This window comes from Conger conger, chromosome 14 (genome assembly GCF_963514075.1).
Source record: "Conger conger chromosome 14, fConCon1.1, whole genome shotgun sequence".
In the NCBI taxonomy this organism is placed as follows: domain Eukaryota; kingdom Metazoa; phylum Chordata; class Actinopteri; order Anguilliformes; family Congridae; genus Conger; species Conger conger.
Window position 1 is genome coordinate 30,021,463 of NC_083773.1, and position 17,951 is coordinate 30,039,413.

At 43.4% G+C, this 17,951-nt stretch overlaps 1 protein-coding gene across 12 annotated transcripts in view; it reads left to right on the forward strand.

Moving 5' to 3' along the window:
• Positions 1-262: 262 nt before the first annotated feature.
• ralgapb (Ral GTPase activating protein non-catalytic subunit beta) overlaps positions 263-17,951 on the forward strand; it is a 32,803-nt gene continuing 15,114 nt past the window's right edge. For 6 of the 12 annotated variants that reach the window (XM_061219511.1, XM_061219512.1, XM_061219514.1 and 3 more), the window contains exons 1-17: positions 263-425; positions 2,716-2,924; positions 5,265-5,467; positions 6,508-6,674; positions 7,395-7,581; positions 8,090-8,221; positions 8,591-8,769; positions 9,296-9,343; positions 10,216-10,263; positions 10,571-10,618; positions 11,500-11,651; positions 12,337-12,553; positions 15,706-15,907; positions 16,417-16,584; positions 17,010-17,124; positions 17,285-17,432; positions 17,525-17,589. In XM_061219511.1, coding sequence (XP_061075495.1) covers positions 2,748-2,924; positions 5,265-5,467; positions 6,508-6,674; positions 7,395-7,581; positions 8,090-8,221; positions 8,591-8,769; positions 9,296-9,343; positions 10,216-10,263; positions 10,571-10,618; positions 11,500-11,651; positions 12,337-12,553; positions 15,706-15,907; positions 16,417-16,584; positions 17,010-17,124; positions 17,285-17,432; positions 17,525-17,589 — 2,256 coding nt within the window. In that variant the 5' untranslated portion in view covers positions 263-425; positions 2,716-2,747. The remainder of the gene's footprint in view (positions 426-2,715; positions 2,925-5,264; positions 5,468-6,507; positions 6,675-7,394; positions 7,582-8,089; positions 8,222-8,590; positions 8,770-9,295; positions 9,344-10,215; positions 10,264-10,570; positions 10,619-11,499; positions 11,652-12,336; positions 12,554-15,705; positions 15,908-16,416; positions 16,585-17,009; positions 17,125-17,284; positions 17,433-17,524; positions 17,590-17,951) is intronic. The other 6 variants (XM_061219519.1, XM_061219522.1, XM_061219520.1 and 3 more) reach the window with 2 other exon arrangements.

Genomic DNA, 17,951 nt, shown 5'->3' on the forward strand with positions numbered 1-17,951 from the left:
CATTCTGTTTGGTGATTGCTTCATAACCACGTGTTTAGCTGTAAGTGCAAATGTAAATAACGGTTAATTATCAAGTTTCGAATGATGGTAGGTTGAGATTTTCTCTGAGATTTTAGACCATTGATGGATATGAGAATGTTACTGTAACTCCTTTGCACAATGTTGATAGAATTCTGACAGGATCAGTACCTTTCCCCAATTGAGCACAGACAGATGGCGCTGCTCTCGGTTACCCTCGGCAATCTGCGGCGGCTCCCGATCCCGCAGTGTCAGTGCCGGACTCCGCCGGACGGAGACGGGGCGGAGAAGTATATTTGTGTCGGTGGTCTTGCAACTGTGATGATGTTGAAGTATCCTGGTCTGTAAAACGATATTTGTTGACAAGACACGGACGGTTGATATGTCAGCCTTTCTTTCTGATACAGGTAATGCGTGCACATTCAAGTATGTGCTTGCTTCTGTTTTTATTTATCCCGCAGTGCGGCCTGTACCTTGTGGAACAGGGGATTCGAGTTCACCTTGTGCCCGACATCGGGTTCCGCATGCGATCAGTAGCTAGCTGCTAGCAACGAGCTACATCTTTGACGACACTAGCTATGCAGCTAGTTTGATAGCCAGCTTGCCAAAAATGACCTTTGTGCAAAACAGTATTTGGTAGCAAGCTAACGTCAGCTAGCTAGCTACTGTTGTTATCTTTGCTAGCTGGATAAGTTATGTCTTTTAGTTTAAAGTTAACGCAAGCTACGTATGATATTTGACATTTTATTTTGGCAATATTGCAAAATTACACACCCGGTTAGTATCTCGTATCTTGCTACCCAACTAGTTGTAACTAAGCTAGCCGAATAAACCACTTGAGAAACAAGGAAGTTGCTTAGACTAGCGTTAGCTATCCAGCAAGCTAGGCTATCTCCGTAGCTAGTTCGCTAACGAGACACATTGTCTTTTATAAAATAAATAAAATAAAAAAACAGGCAGACTTTGGAAAACGTTTAGCTACTTTCTTTGTCGAGTGATTCAAATTGAAGTCACTGTTGCTGGGCTTGGGTTTTAATGGTGGGCCAGCTTGTTGCTACCATATAATCGGCTAAAGTTAATGTTAGCTAAAGCTAGCTAGCTACCACAGTGTAATGTGGATCGTGTTTTTATAGCTGCAGCTAGCTTACTAGCAGACGGCCAGTTTATGTGAACGGTGTGATTAGCTAACAAGCTAATGTTAGCTGGCTGATCATTAGTTCGTTTGAAGAAAGTTGGTCAGTTGAGCTTGCTTTCAATGTTGATAGACTGTTACGTGCACATAGGCAAAAGGCAATTAGCTAAGTGTAGTATTAGATTCCTGACTGGAGTTATATTGTTTATCGTGTGTCGAACTATTGGGAAATGAGCCCAACCCTTCCGCCCCTTAATCGTGGGAGCGAGCTAACGTTGTATCTACAAGAAACATAGCCCAATCGATTTACCGCCCCTTACATGCAATGTTATGGCTCTAGCGCTGTATATATGCACTATTCCCTCTATTGCCCCGGCACAACGATTTCCATTAATATTAAAACTGTCGTAATGTTAGACTAGGGATAGAAAGGCAGGATGGTAACGTTATTTAACTTGCACGGTGTCCTCCAATGTACTTTAAATGCCATTATTTCAGATTGTCTTGAATTAGGCTGCGGCTGACAACGATTGCTTCTACACAGTTTAGTTTATTCCTTTTTCTTCCTGTGCCTAAATTACAAAACACTTGTCGGTTGGATACTATGCAGAGCATGTAACGTTACTCTTGCTACAATCGCTTGCCTAGCTTTGTTGTTAACATTGTGTACGTTTCCATGAGAAGAGGTGTTTTCATGACGGGAGCATGTTCAATTTAAAGTCGAGGTCTGCAGTGGTAAAATGCATAAACAGCTTTTCAAGAAGTATACTTGCACCCTGACTGTTTAACATTTATGTTAGCATGGCAAAAAGATTGGCCAGATTACATTGAATCCTGCCTTTTTAGACCTTTCTGCTGTGTTTCAAAATAAGCAGATTGTCATCTATTTTTAGTACTGGTCCCCTGGCTCTCATCAGGTTTAATGCATTAAAAAAACACCAGCGGTTCCTTGTAGATCATTGTGTTACCAGCTTTTGTTTGGGCGTTTTTGACCGAAGCAGGCATTTTGATACAAACATAGTTTTATACTCTGCTTGAAGAACTCTATGAAGGGGATGGCTAATTTCAGTCTACAGTCAGTAAGGCTTCTGGTATTCATTAGACTGTGCAGTTCTTAATCAGATTGAGGCTATCAGTTGGGTATAAAGCAGAGGCACTGACATAACAGAATAATTAATTTGTTTTGTTCTTCAAAATAGATCGAAAGAAAATCAGTGTACTCCTTCCTTGAATTTGTCAGGAATTTTTCTGTAAGGCTGGAACCGTGTCATAATCGCTGTATGGATTTTGACTTTTTTTTATAGCATTGTATTTTATTACATAGGAAGCAATGGATAAAGCGTGGGACTTGGGACCCTTGGGGATTTTGGTTATCCATTCCTCGTGTCAAATTTGTCGTCGCTGCTTTTGAAGAACTGCAGCGAGCTGAGCGGAAGCATATTGTCAAAACATCCAGGGACAAGTTCCCTATTTACTTGTCATCTTTTGTCAGTGGCCTGTAAAGGATGGTGGTAATAACAGAAGACTGGCGGTGGTTTAAAAGGCAGAGTTTCGCTGTGTTGCAGGTAGCCTCTGGATCGAGTAGAAGAGAGACGGCATGTACTCGGAGTGGCGGTCGCTGCACCTGGTGGTCCAGAGTGACCAGGGCCACGTGAGCGTCCTGCACACATACCCCACGGCGGTGGGGCGGGATGTGGCCAACGCAGTGGTGCGCCCCCTAGGGACCGCCCTCGGATCCCCAGTGACCGAGAGTCTACTCAAAACTGACAAGGAGGTGAGTTTCCCACAGTCCGAGGGTCCTACCCTATACTATGCACCAGCCGCGTGGATGTGACATCATTTTGGCCACGCCGACCCTAAATGAAGTGTAAATCATGCTTAATAGAGCCAAGAATGAGTATGTTAGCTGTGCTTCTATTTTAAATACACTCACCGAGCACTTTATTAGGAACATTTTTACTTTATTACAGCTAGGCTACTTATTCATGCAGTCTAATCAGCCAATTGTGTGGCAGCAGTGCAATGCATACAATCATGTAGATACGGGTCAGGATCTTCAGTTAATGTTTACATCAACCATCTGAAAAAAATTGATATAAGTGACTTTGACCGTGGAATGATTGTTGGTGGCAGACAGGGTGGTTTGAGAAACTCTCAGAAACTGCTGATCTCCTGGGATTTTCATGCACACTAGTCTCTAGAGTTTGCAAAGAATGCTATTTTGAAAATCCAGTGAGCAGCAGTACTGCAGACAGAAACATGTTGTTAATGAGAGACATCAGAGGAGAATGGCCAGACTGGTCAAAGCTGACAGGAAGGTGACAGTACTGCAAATAACCACACATTATAACAGTGGTTTGCAGAAGAGTATCTCTGAATACACAGCGCATCATAAGTGGATAGGCTACAGCAGTAGAAGTCTAAAAATAAACCTAATTGATACCTAATAAAGTGATTGATGAGTGTGTGTGTGTGTGTGTGTGTGTATATATATATATATATATATATATATATGTATGTATGTATGTATGTATGTATGTATTATTTTATTTGCATCAATCTTGCAGATGGTTTTTTTTACAAAAAGCTCCCTGTCAGTATATTGTACTTTAATGGAAGTGTTTTGCATACATTTGTGCAAAAAAGAAGAGCAGCATGCTAGTCCTTTCTTAGGGCCCATTAAAGCCTTACTTCATGGCATTTATAGCAGTGTCCCCTCTTTGAACTCTGACCCATGACATATAGGTGAGCCAATCAAACTGTGAAAATCCTTCAGGTGTGCCATACCTGCTGGCTGTGGAGGAGCACAGTGCACCACCACTTTTTCTCTGTTAGGAGTTTTTGGATGTTGGCCAAATCCCTTTAAGTACTGAATGAATCGGAGAGCCTGGCTTGTCAAGATAAGGACAAGAAAGGATTCCCGAGTTTACTTTTTGTCTCTTGTTGTAAAAGACCGGTTGCTCCAATATTTGGCCAGCATGTCTTACTGGGATAAAATGGTAATTAGATTAGAAGAGTCAGCCGTGTTTGCTGGCTAGATTAGAGAGCTTTAGACAGCCTTTCCCTGGGCTCTTGAGTATACACACAGAAGCATATTTGGGATTTCAGTTATTGTTAGTACCATGTGACTGTCAGAAAAATATATGGCACATGACCTTCCTGAAAATTGCTCCAGGTATGACAACTGTTGCTGTTAGGGTCTCACTTTAACTGAGCTGCTTACACAGAACAACCGTTTGTTTATCATTTGTGAGACTGTCCGTAACTTTCTTGGTGGATCCTTTGTCTGAGTAACGTGCTCACTTCCACATGTTGTGCCCTAGCTCTTTGTTTTGAGCTTCTGCATCTAGTGATAACAGTGGAAGGATTTCCTGTGTATCCTCTGGGGCATTTTTGCCAGTAATTTCACTGGTCGTTTCTCCACCCAGTCCAAGGCCCTTTTTAGCATATTAGGCAAAGCTTATTAGATAAGTTTGTTTGTATTAGGGCAGGCAAAAATTCAAGCCGTCTGCCAAAGGCCGCTTGCATGCCCTTTTTTTGCGTCACTGCTCTGCTACTTTCATAATTCATGACGATCAAAGTGATATAAAGAGCTCTCTAGGAGCGTGAGTGAGGTCTGGTAGCAAATTCCATAACCTCAGGCTGATGCCTTTACAGAATAATACCAGAGGAAGTATGTGAGGGAGCTCAAACAGAAATACATGATTGTTGTAGCCCAGTTGTTCCTCATTTGAAAACCCCTATGTGAGAGTAGCTATCAAAGTCAGCCTAATCTAGCCCCTAAGTGGTGAGATTGGGAGCTTGTAATGCAAAACGTGTAGGTTCAAATCCCAGGGTACTATTGTACCATTGAAGAGACCTAATCTTTACCGCTTTAGTCGATGTCCAGCTGTATGAATGAGTGGTATGCAAACTCTAAGTCACACTGCATGAGGGCATTTGCTAAGCAAATTATGGAAACGTTTACGCATTTGACAGATGCTCTTATCTGGGGTGCCTTTGTTAAAGAGACAGTGTCTGTACTTACTGCACTTTTGATGAAAAAACAAAACCCCACCAAAATGAATGACAAATAAACCAACAAGTGATGATGTTTTTGATCTCGTCCACGCAGGTCAAGTGGACAATGGAAGTTCTGTGCTATGGCCTCACCCTACCTCTGGATGGAGACACTGTTAAGCTGTGTGTGGACGTGTACACTGACTGGATCATGGCACTGGTGGCTCCTCGAGACTCCATCCCACAGCCTATCGTCAAGGAGCCCAACCTCTATGTGCAGACTATTCTCAAACACCTCCACAACCTCTTCCTGCCTAGGTAGCGTGAGAACGTTTGTCACATTAAGTCTTACGAGCAAATCTGAGGAGGATCCATGCTGAAGTTAATATACTGGATTATGGCTGTCATACTTTAATATACATTTTAATAAAAAATGTGCATATTAGTTCTGCTTTCGAAGTTGAATAGGGACAGAAAAAAGGTATGGCAATTTGCTCACAAGAATGACCGATAGTGAATGGTGGAAGACGTTGGGTAGCACAACTTACCCCCAAGAAAGTAACTGCATGTTCCCAGGACATCTGTGGATAGAAAGCATCTTCTCCACAGCCAGAAATATTGTCAACAAAAACTGCTGAACACATTTATATTAAATAATTTCTGATTTCTAATTTGTCAAGTTCCATTTACAAGTGTACATTGTAATGTACAGTACTAATTTGTTTGTTTAGTTTGGTTTTTAGGCCGGTTTTGTTTATTATTAGCCCATTAGCCTTCCTAGATTTGCAGTGCTGTGGCATCGCTGGAAGGAGCCCTGTGAGGATCTATTATTAACATATCCTTTATCATTAACATATTTTTCAGCAGCCCACCATACTCTTGGGTAATTATTTTTGAAAATGTAGCACAATATTATATTTGTCTTCATATTTTGCAGTTCGCACTAATACGTTTTACTGATAGATTACTGCATCTGCTGCATTCCCCTGCCTTCTTGTAGATACAAAGGAAAAACATGTAAAGCCTAATTACCAACCAATGGCTATTTTTAGCCTTGAAATTATAATTATTTTGCTAATTCTAATACAGTTCAAACAAATCTTCATGTGTGCTCCGAATATCTAATAGGATTCTTTGGCTTAAGTGTCCTTTACAACATTTTACAATGCGAAATTGAGGAATGTGTGTAACTGGCATTGAAGAAAAAATTGAGCATTCTTTATGGGAGAATGGAATGACTTTGAAAATATGTGTACTCATGTAGCAGCAGTCAGAGATGTAGTATTTGCTAAAAGAGCAGCCTGTTGAACCCCACTGTTTCTCTTTTCTCTCCGGCTGTTTCCTCCTCCCTGCGGCAGGCCCGAACACTACAGCCCCAATCACTTCCGGCTGTGCCAGCAGGTTCTGACGGCGGTGCAGAAGCTGGCCAGGGAGTCAGCCTGCATGGTGCGGGAGACCTGGGAGGTCCTGTTGCTCTTCCTGCTCCGCATCAACGACACGCTGCTGGCTCCGCCCACCGTGGGAGGTCAGTCCCGCGCTAACCGGTCTGCTGCCCCGTTCCTGCGGAGTCCAAGCTAGAAACTGCCTAAATGTCAAATGCTTTCAGCATACAGCAGAGCAAGGTCCATCCTGAATGGGTCATTCCAAAGTTCACAAAATAAAAAGTTGTGATTGAAAAACCATCATAGTTTTGACCCTGAATAAGTTCCCCCTGTGTGCGGAGTTGGGCAAATCTTTTTTTTTTCTTCAGTTAACCATTAGACAGGTAGCGTCAGTGGAATATACTGTAACGCCAGAAAAATCCCTCTCTGGCGGGGCCTGTTGGATAAAGAGAGTATAAATATGTGTTTTGCATTAAAAAAATATTTCGTATTAAAAAATAGCTTTAAGTTTCATTTCAGTTGCTGCCTGCGTGCTGCTGTTGTTACTGAACATATTTAAGTCACATACTTAACGTCATGACTGTGTCTTGCAGAAAGATGAGGCTCATTACATTACATTAATGGCATTTATCAGATGCTCTTTTCCAGAGCGACGTACAGTAGATTAGACTAAGCAGGAGACAATCCTCTCCTGGAGCAATGCAGGGTTAAGGGCCACGCTCAAGGGCCCAACCGCTGTGCGGATCTTATTGTGGCTACACCGGGTATCGAACTGCTGACCTTGCGGGTCCCAGTCATGTACCTTAACCACTACGCTACAGGATCTTTGGGAAGTAGCGGGTAATCTGCGGGTTGCTCTGCAGGCGGGATAGCAGAGAAGCTGGCGGAGAAGCTGATCAGCGTGCTCTTCGAGGTCTGGTTCCTGTCCTGCACACGCTGCTTTCCCACCCCGCCTTACTGGAAGACGGCCAGGGAGATGCTGGCCAACTGGAGACACCACCCCCCGGTGGTGGAGCAGTGGAGCAAGGTCATCTGCGCTCTGACCTCCAGGTGACCCCTCGCCCCTCTGCCCTCCACGCACCCCACCCAAGTTCTCAAAGACTTATCAGAACGTCACAGTTGCCGAAATGCTTCCATAGCCGATTGAGAATCTACTCCTGCGACCTGTTACTACTTCTGCTGTCTTGTAATTAGTCTATTGTGGAATTGTGGTCTATTACAGCCTGTTATATATTTATATATTTAATGCATATGTATGTGATTTATTTTTGCAATGGTTATTTGTTTTGATTTGTGTTACTTATTTTTATATCTGTGCAAGTGCTCATTAAACCTTGTATGCACTGTCCTCAAGATAAGGTTGCCTGTAGTGTAACCAGGAGAGTTCTGAAAATAGATTTTTAATCAGTTAATCAATTAAATATCGTCAGTTAACCGAATCATGAAAATACTGACTTTGCCCATCCCTAGTCTTTTTAGTAAAGAACACTCTTGTCCCACCATTTTGTTTGGGTAAATACGTTGTTTTGTTTTGTCGTTGTGATTTCCCCCTCCCCAGACTATTGCGTTTCACTTATGGGCCCGCGTTCCCGCCTTTTAAAGTCCCTGACGAAGACGCCAACCTGATTCCTGCTGAGATGGACAACGACTGCGTGGCACAGACCTGGTTTCGCTTTCTCCACATGCTGAGGTAACCGCGGTCAATGAGGCTGACCGCAACCGTCTGTCACCGGCTGACGCCCCTGTCCAGGGCAGAATGTTTGAACTGGGTCAAATTCTTTAATGGCCTGGTCCTCTGTGTTGTGGTCAGTGACGCTTGGGTGATGTCATTCCAAAGCCTGGAGACCTCAGACTCGCAGATATGAGCATATCTGTAACAGTTACAGCACATTTAACTTCAATTGACCGATGAGCGTCTATGGAATAGTCAGGTGTAATATAATATCTCACATATTACTGGTAATAAGCTTTAATCTGTCCCATGGTAACCCACCTCAACACCTCCCGCCTGAGTGGGTCCCGGGCCCCGGTCTCAGCATTACTCACTGCTGTGTTCCAGTAACCCCGTGGACCTGAGCAACCCCATCATCATCAGCTCCACGCCCAAGTTCCAGGAGCAGCTCCTGAACGTCAGCGGTGTGCCCCAGGAGGTCATCCAGCACCCCTGCCTCAAGCAGCTGCCCCAGATCTTCTTCCGCGCCATGCGGGGGGTCAGCTGTCTGGTCGACGCCTTCCTGGGTAAAGAAGCTTCTTATGTTCTCTCCTGGGCCTCCTGAGAAGTTCTTACTTACACCGCTGAATCGGGGATGCCGGTGGCACTGGCTATGTGTAGCGTTTATGGTTTATGTGAAGAATGCTAGCTTTCTGATTGGAACATGCCTAACTTGTAGTTAGGTCTCGGATTGGGCGATGTTGCTTCCGTTATTAATTAACCGTTAACAGACTTTGAGCCAGTCACCAGTGCATGTACCTCCCAGTCAGAATTGTATCAAATGGGCTTAATGCTTGTTGTTTACAACTGGCTCTGGCCCGAAGTATACGTTGATGCAAAATTCTTCCCTGTGAAACTTGCAGTTCTGCGCATGTTGAGGCATTGTTGATTGTGGTGTAAGTTCATTATAATTGAACTGCTTACACTTCTTTTTCATTTTGAGTCCATTCAAAATATACAGTTCAGAAAGTAGTTAGTCTCTTAAATAGATTTTTTCTTTTAACATAGCATTTTTATTGCTAAAGAAAAATGTTAATTTGTTTCCCTTTGTAGGTGTTGCAGTCTCAAAGAAAGAGATACAGGAAAGACTGCCTTCTTATGGTACATGATAAACAACATCTTTTTGCGAATCCAATTGAACCAATGCTCTAAATTGGGCCAGAGGGGTTATGAGGCTAGATTGCTGATTCATGTTGATGGTGGTTTTTCAAATGAGTCATGAGTGTGGGAGTATGCAGTGGTGTTTGGAGTATTGGTGAGAAATAATTCTGAATCTTTGTATCAATTTCTGGGCTGTAATTACCCCCTTACAATTACTTTTATGTAATTTATATGGTTATAAGTTATAACTCTTTTACCATGTGTGCATATCCAGTGCTTGTCCACTGTAGTTTCTGTAAAAAAAATATTAATCTTTCTGCAACTCCATGACCACTTGTGCCTCATCATACTTCTGTACTTGGTTTCCTGATGGGGAACATACATTGTAGTCCTGCCATGTTTTAAATATGGTAGTAAAACTAGATGCTTAAAGAAACTAGTTGGTGGGGCTTTGGAAAACTCTTTGTCTTTGGGATACCCCTAGTCATCTGAAGAAGTTCTCATACATTTCAGATGCGTATTTCTTTTTTTTACAATATGTGGGGAATCAGGATATTATGTTTGAAGGTATGGAATGAAAAGTCGTGAAATAGCTAGCTAGTAGTTGTTTTGATTGCCAGCCTGAATGCCTTGGGAGCATTTTGAAATTCCAAGTGAATCATTATGCAGAATCTACTAGCTAACTAAATTGAGGTTTATGGAACTTTGGGGACACTGGTACAGTTTTATTTACCAGATCTATACATGTTCTATTTGAAATCTGGATGAAGTAAACATGAATGTAAGTTCTTGCTTGTTTCTTGTATGTCTTTGTTGTCCAATATTTAGCTTTTATCACTGCTGAATAGTATTGTTCTGTCTGTGTTCTTCAGGAATTACAGTGTCTAGGAGCAATATTCGTGACAGACTTCCTTCATTAGGTATACTAAACTTGACTAAAGCAAATCAGTAACATGACCTATACTAACACTTTATGGGCTCAGGGTTTATTTCATTTACATTTGCCATTCATTGTGATTGGAGGTTAAGACAAGTAAAAGTATGTTGTCGTTTGCACGTGCAATGGAATTGTGGTTATTTACAGTTTATCTCCCTACATTTGAATGGTATTAAATCCAGCCATCTGAACTGACTGAAGTGAGTCCATCAATTCTTGATTAACAGAAGAATAACAGTTTTCACCGTTTGCCCTTTTGAGTGAGTGAAATTAATCTGTTTCTCCTACAGGTGTTGCAGTGTCTAAGAACAATTTTCGGGAAAGGCTACCATCTTATGGTACAGAGTAGTGCTCCAGACCAATCAGAGCGGAGCTTAGATTTGAGCTGACTGGGTTGCAGGGCTTTGCTTAAATCTGATTGGGTGAAACTGTTATAGGAACATAAGCCACCATGTCAGGTCCCCTTGCTGGAAAATTCTATAGATTTAAGCACTTGACTGAAACAAAGAAGAATGCCACTGGGTGCCTCATTAACTCTAACCATATTTGTACATTTCCCATGATATGGTATAGAATCTTGCCTGGGGCCAAATTTCTGTGTCAGTCAAGGAGCAAATTATTTATGAGTAGTCAGTGTGTTGCATGTGACATTGGTGAGGATCAGAACGTTTGAACGCGTGGGAGGCCCTTCCCTTTCGTCCATTACTGATCCGTGTAGATTGGTTAAAGACTCACCCAATCAATAGCCATATCAACCAAGGAAATCCTCTGCAAGTTGTTTGCATGCTTATACTTGATTTTGCCAAAGTTAAGCATGGTACTTATTTTCCCCAAAGTTAAGAATGATGCTTAATTTCCCCAAAGTTAAGCATGGAACTTATTTTTCTCAAAGTTAAGGATGATACTTGATTTTCCCAAAGGATGGTAGTTGTGTGGAGTGGGAGTGCTCCCTCTCACACGTGCCATCTAAAACGCATTTAAATCATCTCCAGCTCTCTTTGCTGGGGCATTCGCGATTGACCGATGATACCTGTATGAACTTTTCCCACATCAGGTGTTTTTTTTTTTTTCATTAATACCGCCGATCTAATCAGCATTCTCTAACAGCGGGGGAAAGGGTGACGTCACCGCGTTACAGGCCAGGGTGCGTTTCCATAGTAACATGCCTGCTCCCCCTCCCCGCCCCCCCCGTCTGTCCCTTCTGCGGTGTTTTTGGTAGGCATCTCCCGGCCCAGATCGGACAGCGCCCCGCCCACCCCCGTCAACCGGCTCAGCATGCCCCCTCCGCCCACCACCACCAACACCACGCCCCCGCACAGCCGAAGACACCGGCCCACCGGCGTCACCAAGACCACCAGCAAGGCCTCCACGGTACCGCCCGGATCCTGCTTGTCACTTGTGTTTGTTTCAGAGGAGACTGCCATTATCTCCGCCCCTCATTAGCTAAGCTATAATACGCAGTGTAACAGCTTGTCCAGCGGTCTGAGATTTCCTGCATTGATTTGTTTAGATCCAGTTGTTCCCTGGCACCCTCCTTTGTTTGCTGGTCCACAGTTGCAGCCACTAAATTTTTTTAAGCTGATGATGATTCCTTTAAAGTCCGTTTGGATGGTTTACCCTCAAAGCCAGATTACTTCATAAATTGTCATGCTTGCTATGAAGAATAAAAGCCCCATATTCATAGCCAGGGACAATCATTCAGGTCAGCCAATTAACATATTTATTGCCCTGTCTTATACGTTTTAAATATTACAAATTATTATCTCTACTATGCAGCATGACAAACATATTTCTGTAGTATATTATGTGTGAGTGGTTGCTGTGCCAATACTGAAGGTGTATTTTGTCATCCCAGCAAGGAAGGATTTATTGACATTATTTGACAGGTTAGCAAAAATAATTACGGAATCCCAGTAAACTGACCATTGCTTCATATTTAATTCCCTGGGCAGATTTTGACAAAAATATAGCGTGGCAATGTAATTTAGCAGATACTGCTGTAACCTCCAATATTTATTCTGGATGTTCATATCCGTCATGTGGTTTGGCTACTCAGGGGAGCACGGCTCACCCAGCCAAAGTGTCCCACCAGACGTCCTCCACATCGCCGCTGTCCAGCCCCAACCAGACCAGCTCGGAGCCCCGGCCTCTGCCCGCCCCCACCAGGCCCAAGGTCAACAGCATCCTCAACCTGTTCGGCCAGTGGCTGTTCGACGCCTCACTGGTGCACTGCAAACTCCACAACGGGCTGAACAGGGACGGCACTCTGACGGGTATGACCTCCCTACGCCTTTCCCACTCGAATTATTTCATTTGGTTAATGTTTTAACTTTTTAATGTTTTTTCAGTTCATCTTTCTTACGTTTTTATTTTGACTTCAGTTCCTACCTGCTATGTGAACTCTCTCACGTCGTTTGGCTCCTGGAAGCCCGTTAGTTCTGTAGGATAGCGAGTCTGTGGTCTCAGGCTGGCCTCTCAGCTCAGAATGCCTCTCCCAGGGGCCCGTAGCATCCAGCCTTTTTTTTGCCCGCTGCGCTAAATTTAGCTGTTGGCTAGTTCAGCTCATTTGTCTGTTGGACCCGGGGGGCGCTGCGGCCACGGAGGGAACGCGCAGTAGTGACGTAGGCCGCTTCCTGTCTGCGCTTTATCCTGACCCGCTGGCCTGGTCCCCCCCGTCCGTCAGGGGGGAGGGTGTGGGGAGGTGTTGCAGGAGCAGGTCTGGGCCTGGAGATTAGCCTGCACGCTTTTCTTTTACGTAAGCCTCAAAGGAGGAAAAGCACAGTTAATCACTCCCACTTACTTCAGGAGAGCGGGCAGTCTATCCTCCTGTTTCTGTGACCTACCTCCACACTGCTGTATGCAGACGGGGTTATAGGCAGAGCTGGGATCACAGGGCAGAAGGTATCACGGGCCACACAGGGCCACGCAGACGGGTTCCATCACTTCTTATCAGCGGGTTGTACGTCGTCTTAATGCTGGGAAGGAGAAAGAGTATCTATCGGGAGTTAATCTGAATACTTTGGAACTGAAGTGCTGTATATTTTCTGATGATCTAACAACAAGGGTGTGATCACCAATTAGATGGTAAATCCATGTCTGCATCAGAGTTTGGGTTAATTCAATAAAAATAAAAAAAGAATTGAAATTCAGGTCAGCATTTGGAAAAATAGCTTGTTGCATGTACATTTCAAATGATGAAACAGGAAGTTTAACATGATTCAGTCCCAACACTGGGCCCCACCCCCACCCCCTGTCTACATTGTGTGTCCCTTTGTGAAAGTGTTTATAACAGTGGTGCCATGGAAGGTCGAGAGAATGCAGGTTTTCATTCCAACCAATCTCTACCGATGATTACACAAATTAACACACCTTCAACCGGACAGAAGGGAAGTAATTGTTGAAATCAGCCAGTGTAGTGATTGGTTGGAATGAAGATGTGATTGCTCTTGGCCCTGGTTTATGGAGTGACGTTCCTACTGTACATATCCATGTGGTGGTCTCCCTCCTCAGGATAAATTGGGTGGACCAGCTTTTCCAGTTTCAGAAGTATTCTGAGCTGAGTGTTATTGAGATGTGTAACGGTGTAAAGGTATCGTTGATACCCTATGTCCCTGTTCTGTTTTAGTTTTCTCCTGCATGCTGGATGTCTAGGTCTTGGCTGATGTAGCCTGACTGCCAATCCTTTGTGTCTTTAGAGTGGTTTGATTTCACAGGCAGAAATACAATGAAACTATAGCAATATGTAAAATACCCAGTGCTACTTTGGGGATAAATATAGAGAATATAAATAAGAATAAAGATAAACAAAATAGAGAAGATCCTCTGTTTTGACCTATATTACTGCTCTATTTTGATTTTTCCCATTTTTATTTCTGTTATCTTTGCAGCATCTTTTATCCAAATTCTTCTTTCTTATAAATCTTGTAAGTAGGAGTATTAGCTTTCTATTTAATTCAGTTATTTTTGCTTTTCTGTTTTTATTTATTAATTTTTTATTTTTTTTCCCCATTGCATCTTATTTTGCCATCGTCACAAGCTTTCATTTTATTTGAGCATCATTGTCACCAAGTCCTCGCTGCTAACAATGTGTTCCCGGGGGGAAATGGAACTGACTCCTACTGTTTCCCCCACTTCCTTTCTGCGGGGGAAACAGAATGGAGTGCCACAATGATGCCGTAATGTTTTAGGTTAGTTTGTTTCCCTGGGCAGATTTTAAATTTTTTTATTTGTATTTTTTGCTGAAAATAAGTTAAGTTACAGCAAGTTAAGCTTACTGTCCGGGAGTTTCACGTTTTGTTCTATGTTGCAGTATTGAAACTACAACAGTGATGTAGTGGGAGGCAAGTATGAAACTTGGCGAATGTAACTTGTTGTAGTTTTAATGTAGCAACTTGCTTTTTTAGACCTCATAACCCCTTCAAAATTTACGGTTGAGATATTAATGGATGTAACTTAACTCGTGGAACAAAATGTGATGCGCTCATTATTGGGAGAAATCTAAATCCCTTGGAAATCTGCAGAGGGAACCCATGGCTCAGAAATGCCAACTCGCTTCCGGAATTTAGGACTACAAACTGTGGCAATCTATTGTCCACTATCTTCCTGAGTTCCAAGGGTGAACCGAATTTCCCATTTCCTTCCTGTGCTCCCTGGGGAATCCGAATTGCCCACAAATTGTCCCCCGCGTGAACGGTGCCCATAATGTTGCTGCCATCACGCCATGTATTCAGAGGTTTCTGCAACGATCATTCTACAAAACAATGTACAGAAAAGCCCTTTAGTTTACCAAAAAGCTGTTAATTTAATGTAATTCTTTTCATTTGTTTAGTTTATTTTTTTTAAATAGTTTTTAATGCATGGAGTGCGTGTCTGTCCTGTATGTGCCAGTGATGCCCTGTTTGTGTGGGGAGCTAACATAGAGCCTTTGCATTCATTCACTCCTCTTCATTCAGTCGTAGCTGTTCAGTACCGCGTTGAGGCCATGTGAAAGTTGCCAGATTACTCTCCAGAAAGTGCTCCTGGAAGCGTTCCAAGTTTTATCTCACTCTCTATACGGCCCACCAGTTTATGGATCGCTGAACTCGTGATCCAGTGAATTGCGGTGTAAAAATCAGCTGCTTTGTGTCACTTAGCCACTACATCAGCAGGAAACCGGACTAAACACGTTATAGAATGCAACAAACAAATCAATAAATAAACTCTCACCTGGCACTGCATTTGATTTGGTTTAATCCATGAGTACACACTGCAGAGAGCAGAAGGAGACCATGTAAAACTGTTCGCCCAGGCGTCCTGCCGATGTCATTCCAGGCAGTAGCCGATCCTTTGCCGCTGACCGCTTTGTGTCAGGGTTCCCCCTGCCCCTGTCTGCGGAGGGAGAGAGGGGGTCTCCACTCACGCCGGCCCTCCCCTCTGTCCTCTCCAGCCCTGGCAGCTCAAGCTGGAGTGGAGCTCCGCAGGAAAGGCTCCCAGATGTCCGCCGAAACCATGGTGTCCAACCCCATGTTCGACGCCAACGAGTTCCCCGACAACTACGAGTCGGGCAGGGCCGAGGCCTGCGGCACGCTCTGCAGGATCTTCTGCAGCAAGAAGACCGGCGAGGACATCCTGCCCGTCTACCTGTCCAGGTAACCAGGCAACGCGGCGAGAATCCATTCTTCCTCTTTTACTTTAACATTCTTTTCATCGACAGGTGCTCTTTTCCCAAGCATCCTTCAGCATAGCGCAGACAGTTAAGCTCAATTAGCACCCGCGTAGATGGAATTGGTTCACTGCCTGCTATTCTTTGGCAAGCTTATTGTCATACCTACGTGCCGTATTGAAGTGGGATATTATATAAATTGTCCCCAATAAAAGTGACATTATTTGTGAAGGGCACAAGTAAACAAGCTGTGGTAGAATAAATCACTTTCACTCTGCGCTTACATGCTAATTTGTTTATTCCAAGGCCTACATCAGTTGTACACTTAATATGAATTATTAGACATGGTCAGATGTAATCAGGATTAGTTGTACATTCGCAATTGATTTTCACTTAAGTTTAGCTGCTGTGACAAATTACGTGTAAGGAGAGATTTTGAAAGGGTGGACGCTGTAGGCTTCACAGCCGATGAGAGTGCTGCTCTGTTCTCCGCAGGTTCTACATGGTCCTGATCCAGGGACTGCAGATCTCGGACTTTATCTGCCGCCCCGTCCTGGCCAGCATAATCCTCAACTCCTCCGCTCTGTTCTGCTCCGATCTGAAGGGCATCAACGTGGTGGTGCCGTACTTCATCTCCGCACTGGAAACCATTCTCCCCGACCGGTGAGTCTGTTTCCCCTCTAAATCCTTCAGAAAATTTTCATTTTTTTATATCGCAGTCCATAACGCAGGGTTTTTTAAAACAATGAACACTGTATTATAGACTATTAAAATAAAAAAGTTGATGTTTAGCATTGTAATTATTACTATTCATAAAGTGCTTTTCAGTCATGATGCTCAAAGCGCTTTCCTGATGAAAATAAAGTTAAACACTGCTGTCCCACGGTGACGTGTCGGCTGATTATTACGTTACAGTTTAGTCAACACTGCTGCCGGATTGGTCAACTTTAGTTTTCAGCCTATACTTGTAGAAGATGAGCCGTTGTGATGATTTGGCTCAAACTCCTCAGACTTACAGCTCCCATCGGTGCATTATGTGGATAATGGCAGCGTGCCTGATGCTACAGTACTGTGTTGCTCCTTCCTAGGGAACTGTCCAAGTTCAAAACTTACGTCAACCCCACCGACCTGAGGCGGTCCTCCATTCACATCCTGCTGTCCATGCTGCCTCTCCCGCACCACTTCGGAAACGTCAAGTCCGAGGTGAGTTCTGCCCCCTCTCCCTCTCTGGGGTCCTCTGTCTTGTTCTGGAGGAAATCCAAGCTCTTTGTGATGTACTCCCAGCAGGATGTACTTTATAAGGTGATGATCCACAGACCATGAGATACAAACAGCTCCGTCATGTGTGTTTTCTTGCTTTCAGGTTCTTTTGGAGGGAAAATTCAGCAACGATGAGAACTCCCTGCAGGAAAAGGCGGTGACCTTCCTCTCCCTGAAGCTGCGATTGGTCAACGTTCTCATCGGAGCTCTGCAAACCGAGACTGATCCAATCAACACCCAGATGATCCTCGGTAAGTCAGTCTGCAGAATACTACTTCATGTTTTTATTCACAATGGCATAATATATGCAATATGATACAAGTGGCATTTTTTTTTTTTGCAGCTGCAATGCTCAACATTGTCCAGGATTCTGCTCTTTTGGAATCAATAGGGGCTCAGGCTGAAATGGTAAGCCGTTACCATATTTAGAGACAGAGTTCCATATTTGCTTATTCTTTTTGTTAATCACTTTTTAAATGCAATGAAGCAGTGTCTTGTGGGATTGCTGATGCTTCGACTCCAAAGTCTCCTTTTTGAATGGCTATTTCACTCTGTATCCAAAAGTTTTAATGGTTGATTGGCATCCACGGCATATGGTTGAATGAAAATAGATTAACACAAATCAACAACCATGTAAACCGGACCCTTGGGAAACCATTCAGATCATTGTATTTGTAAGCACAGGTCAGTCTTTTTAAATCCAAACGACAGAAAAGGAAGCAATTTTGAAATGGGAGTTCAGTTAGTTCCTATTTCTCCATTCAAGATAA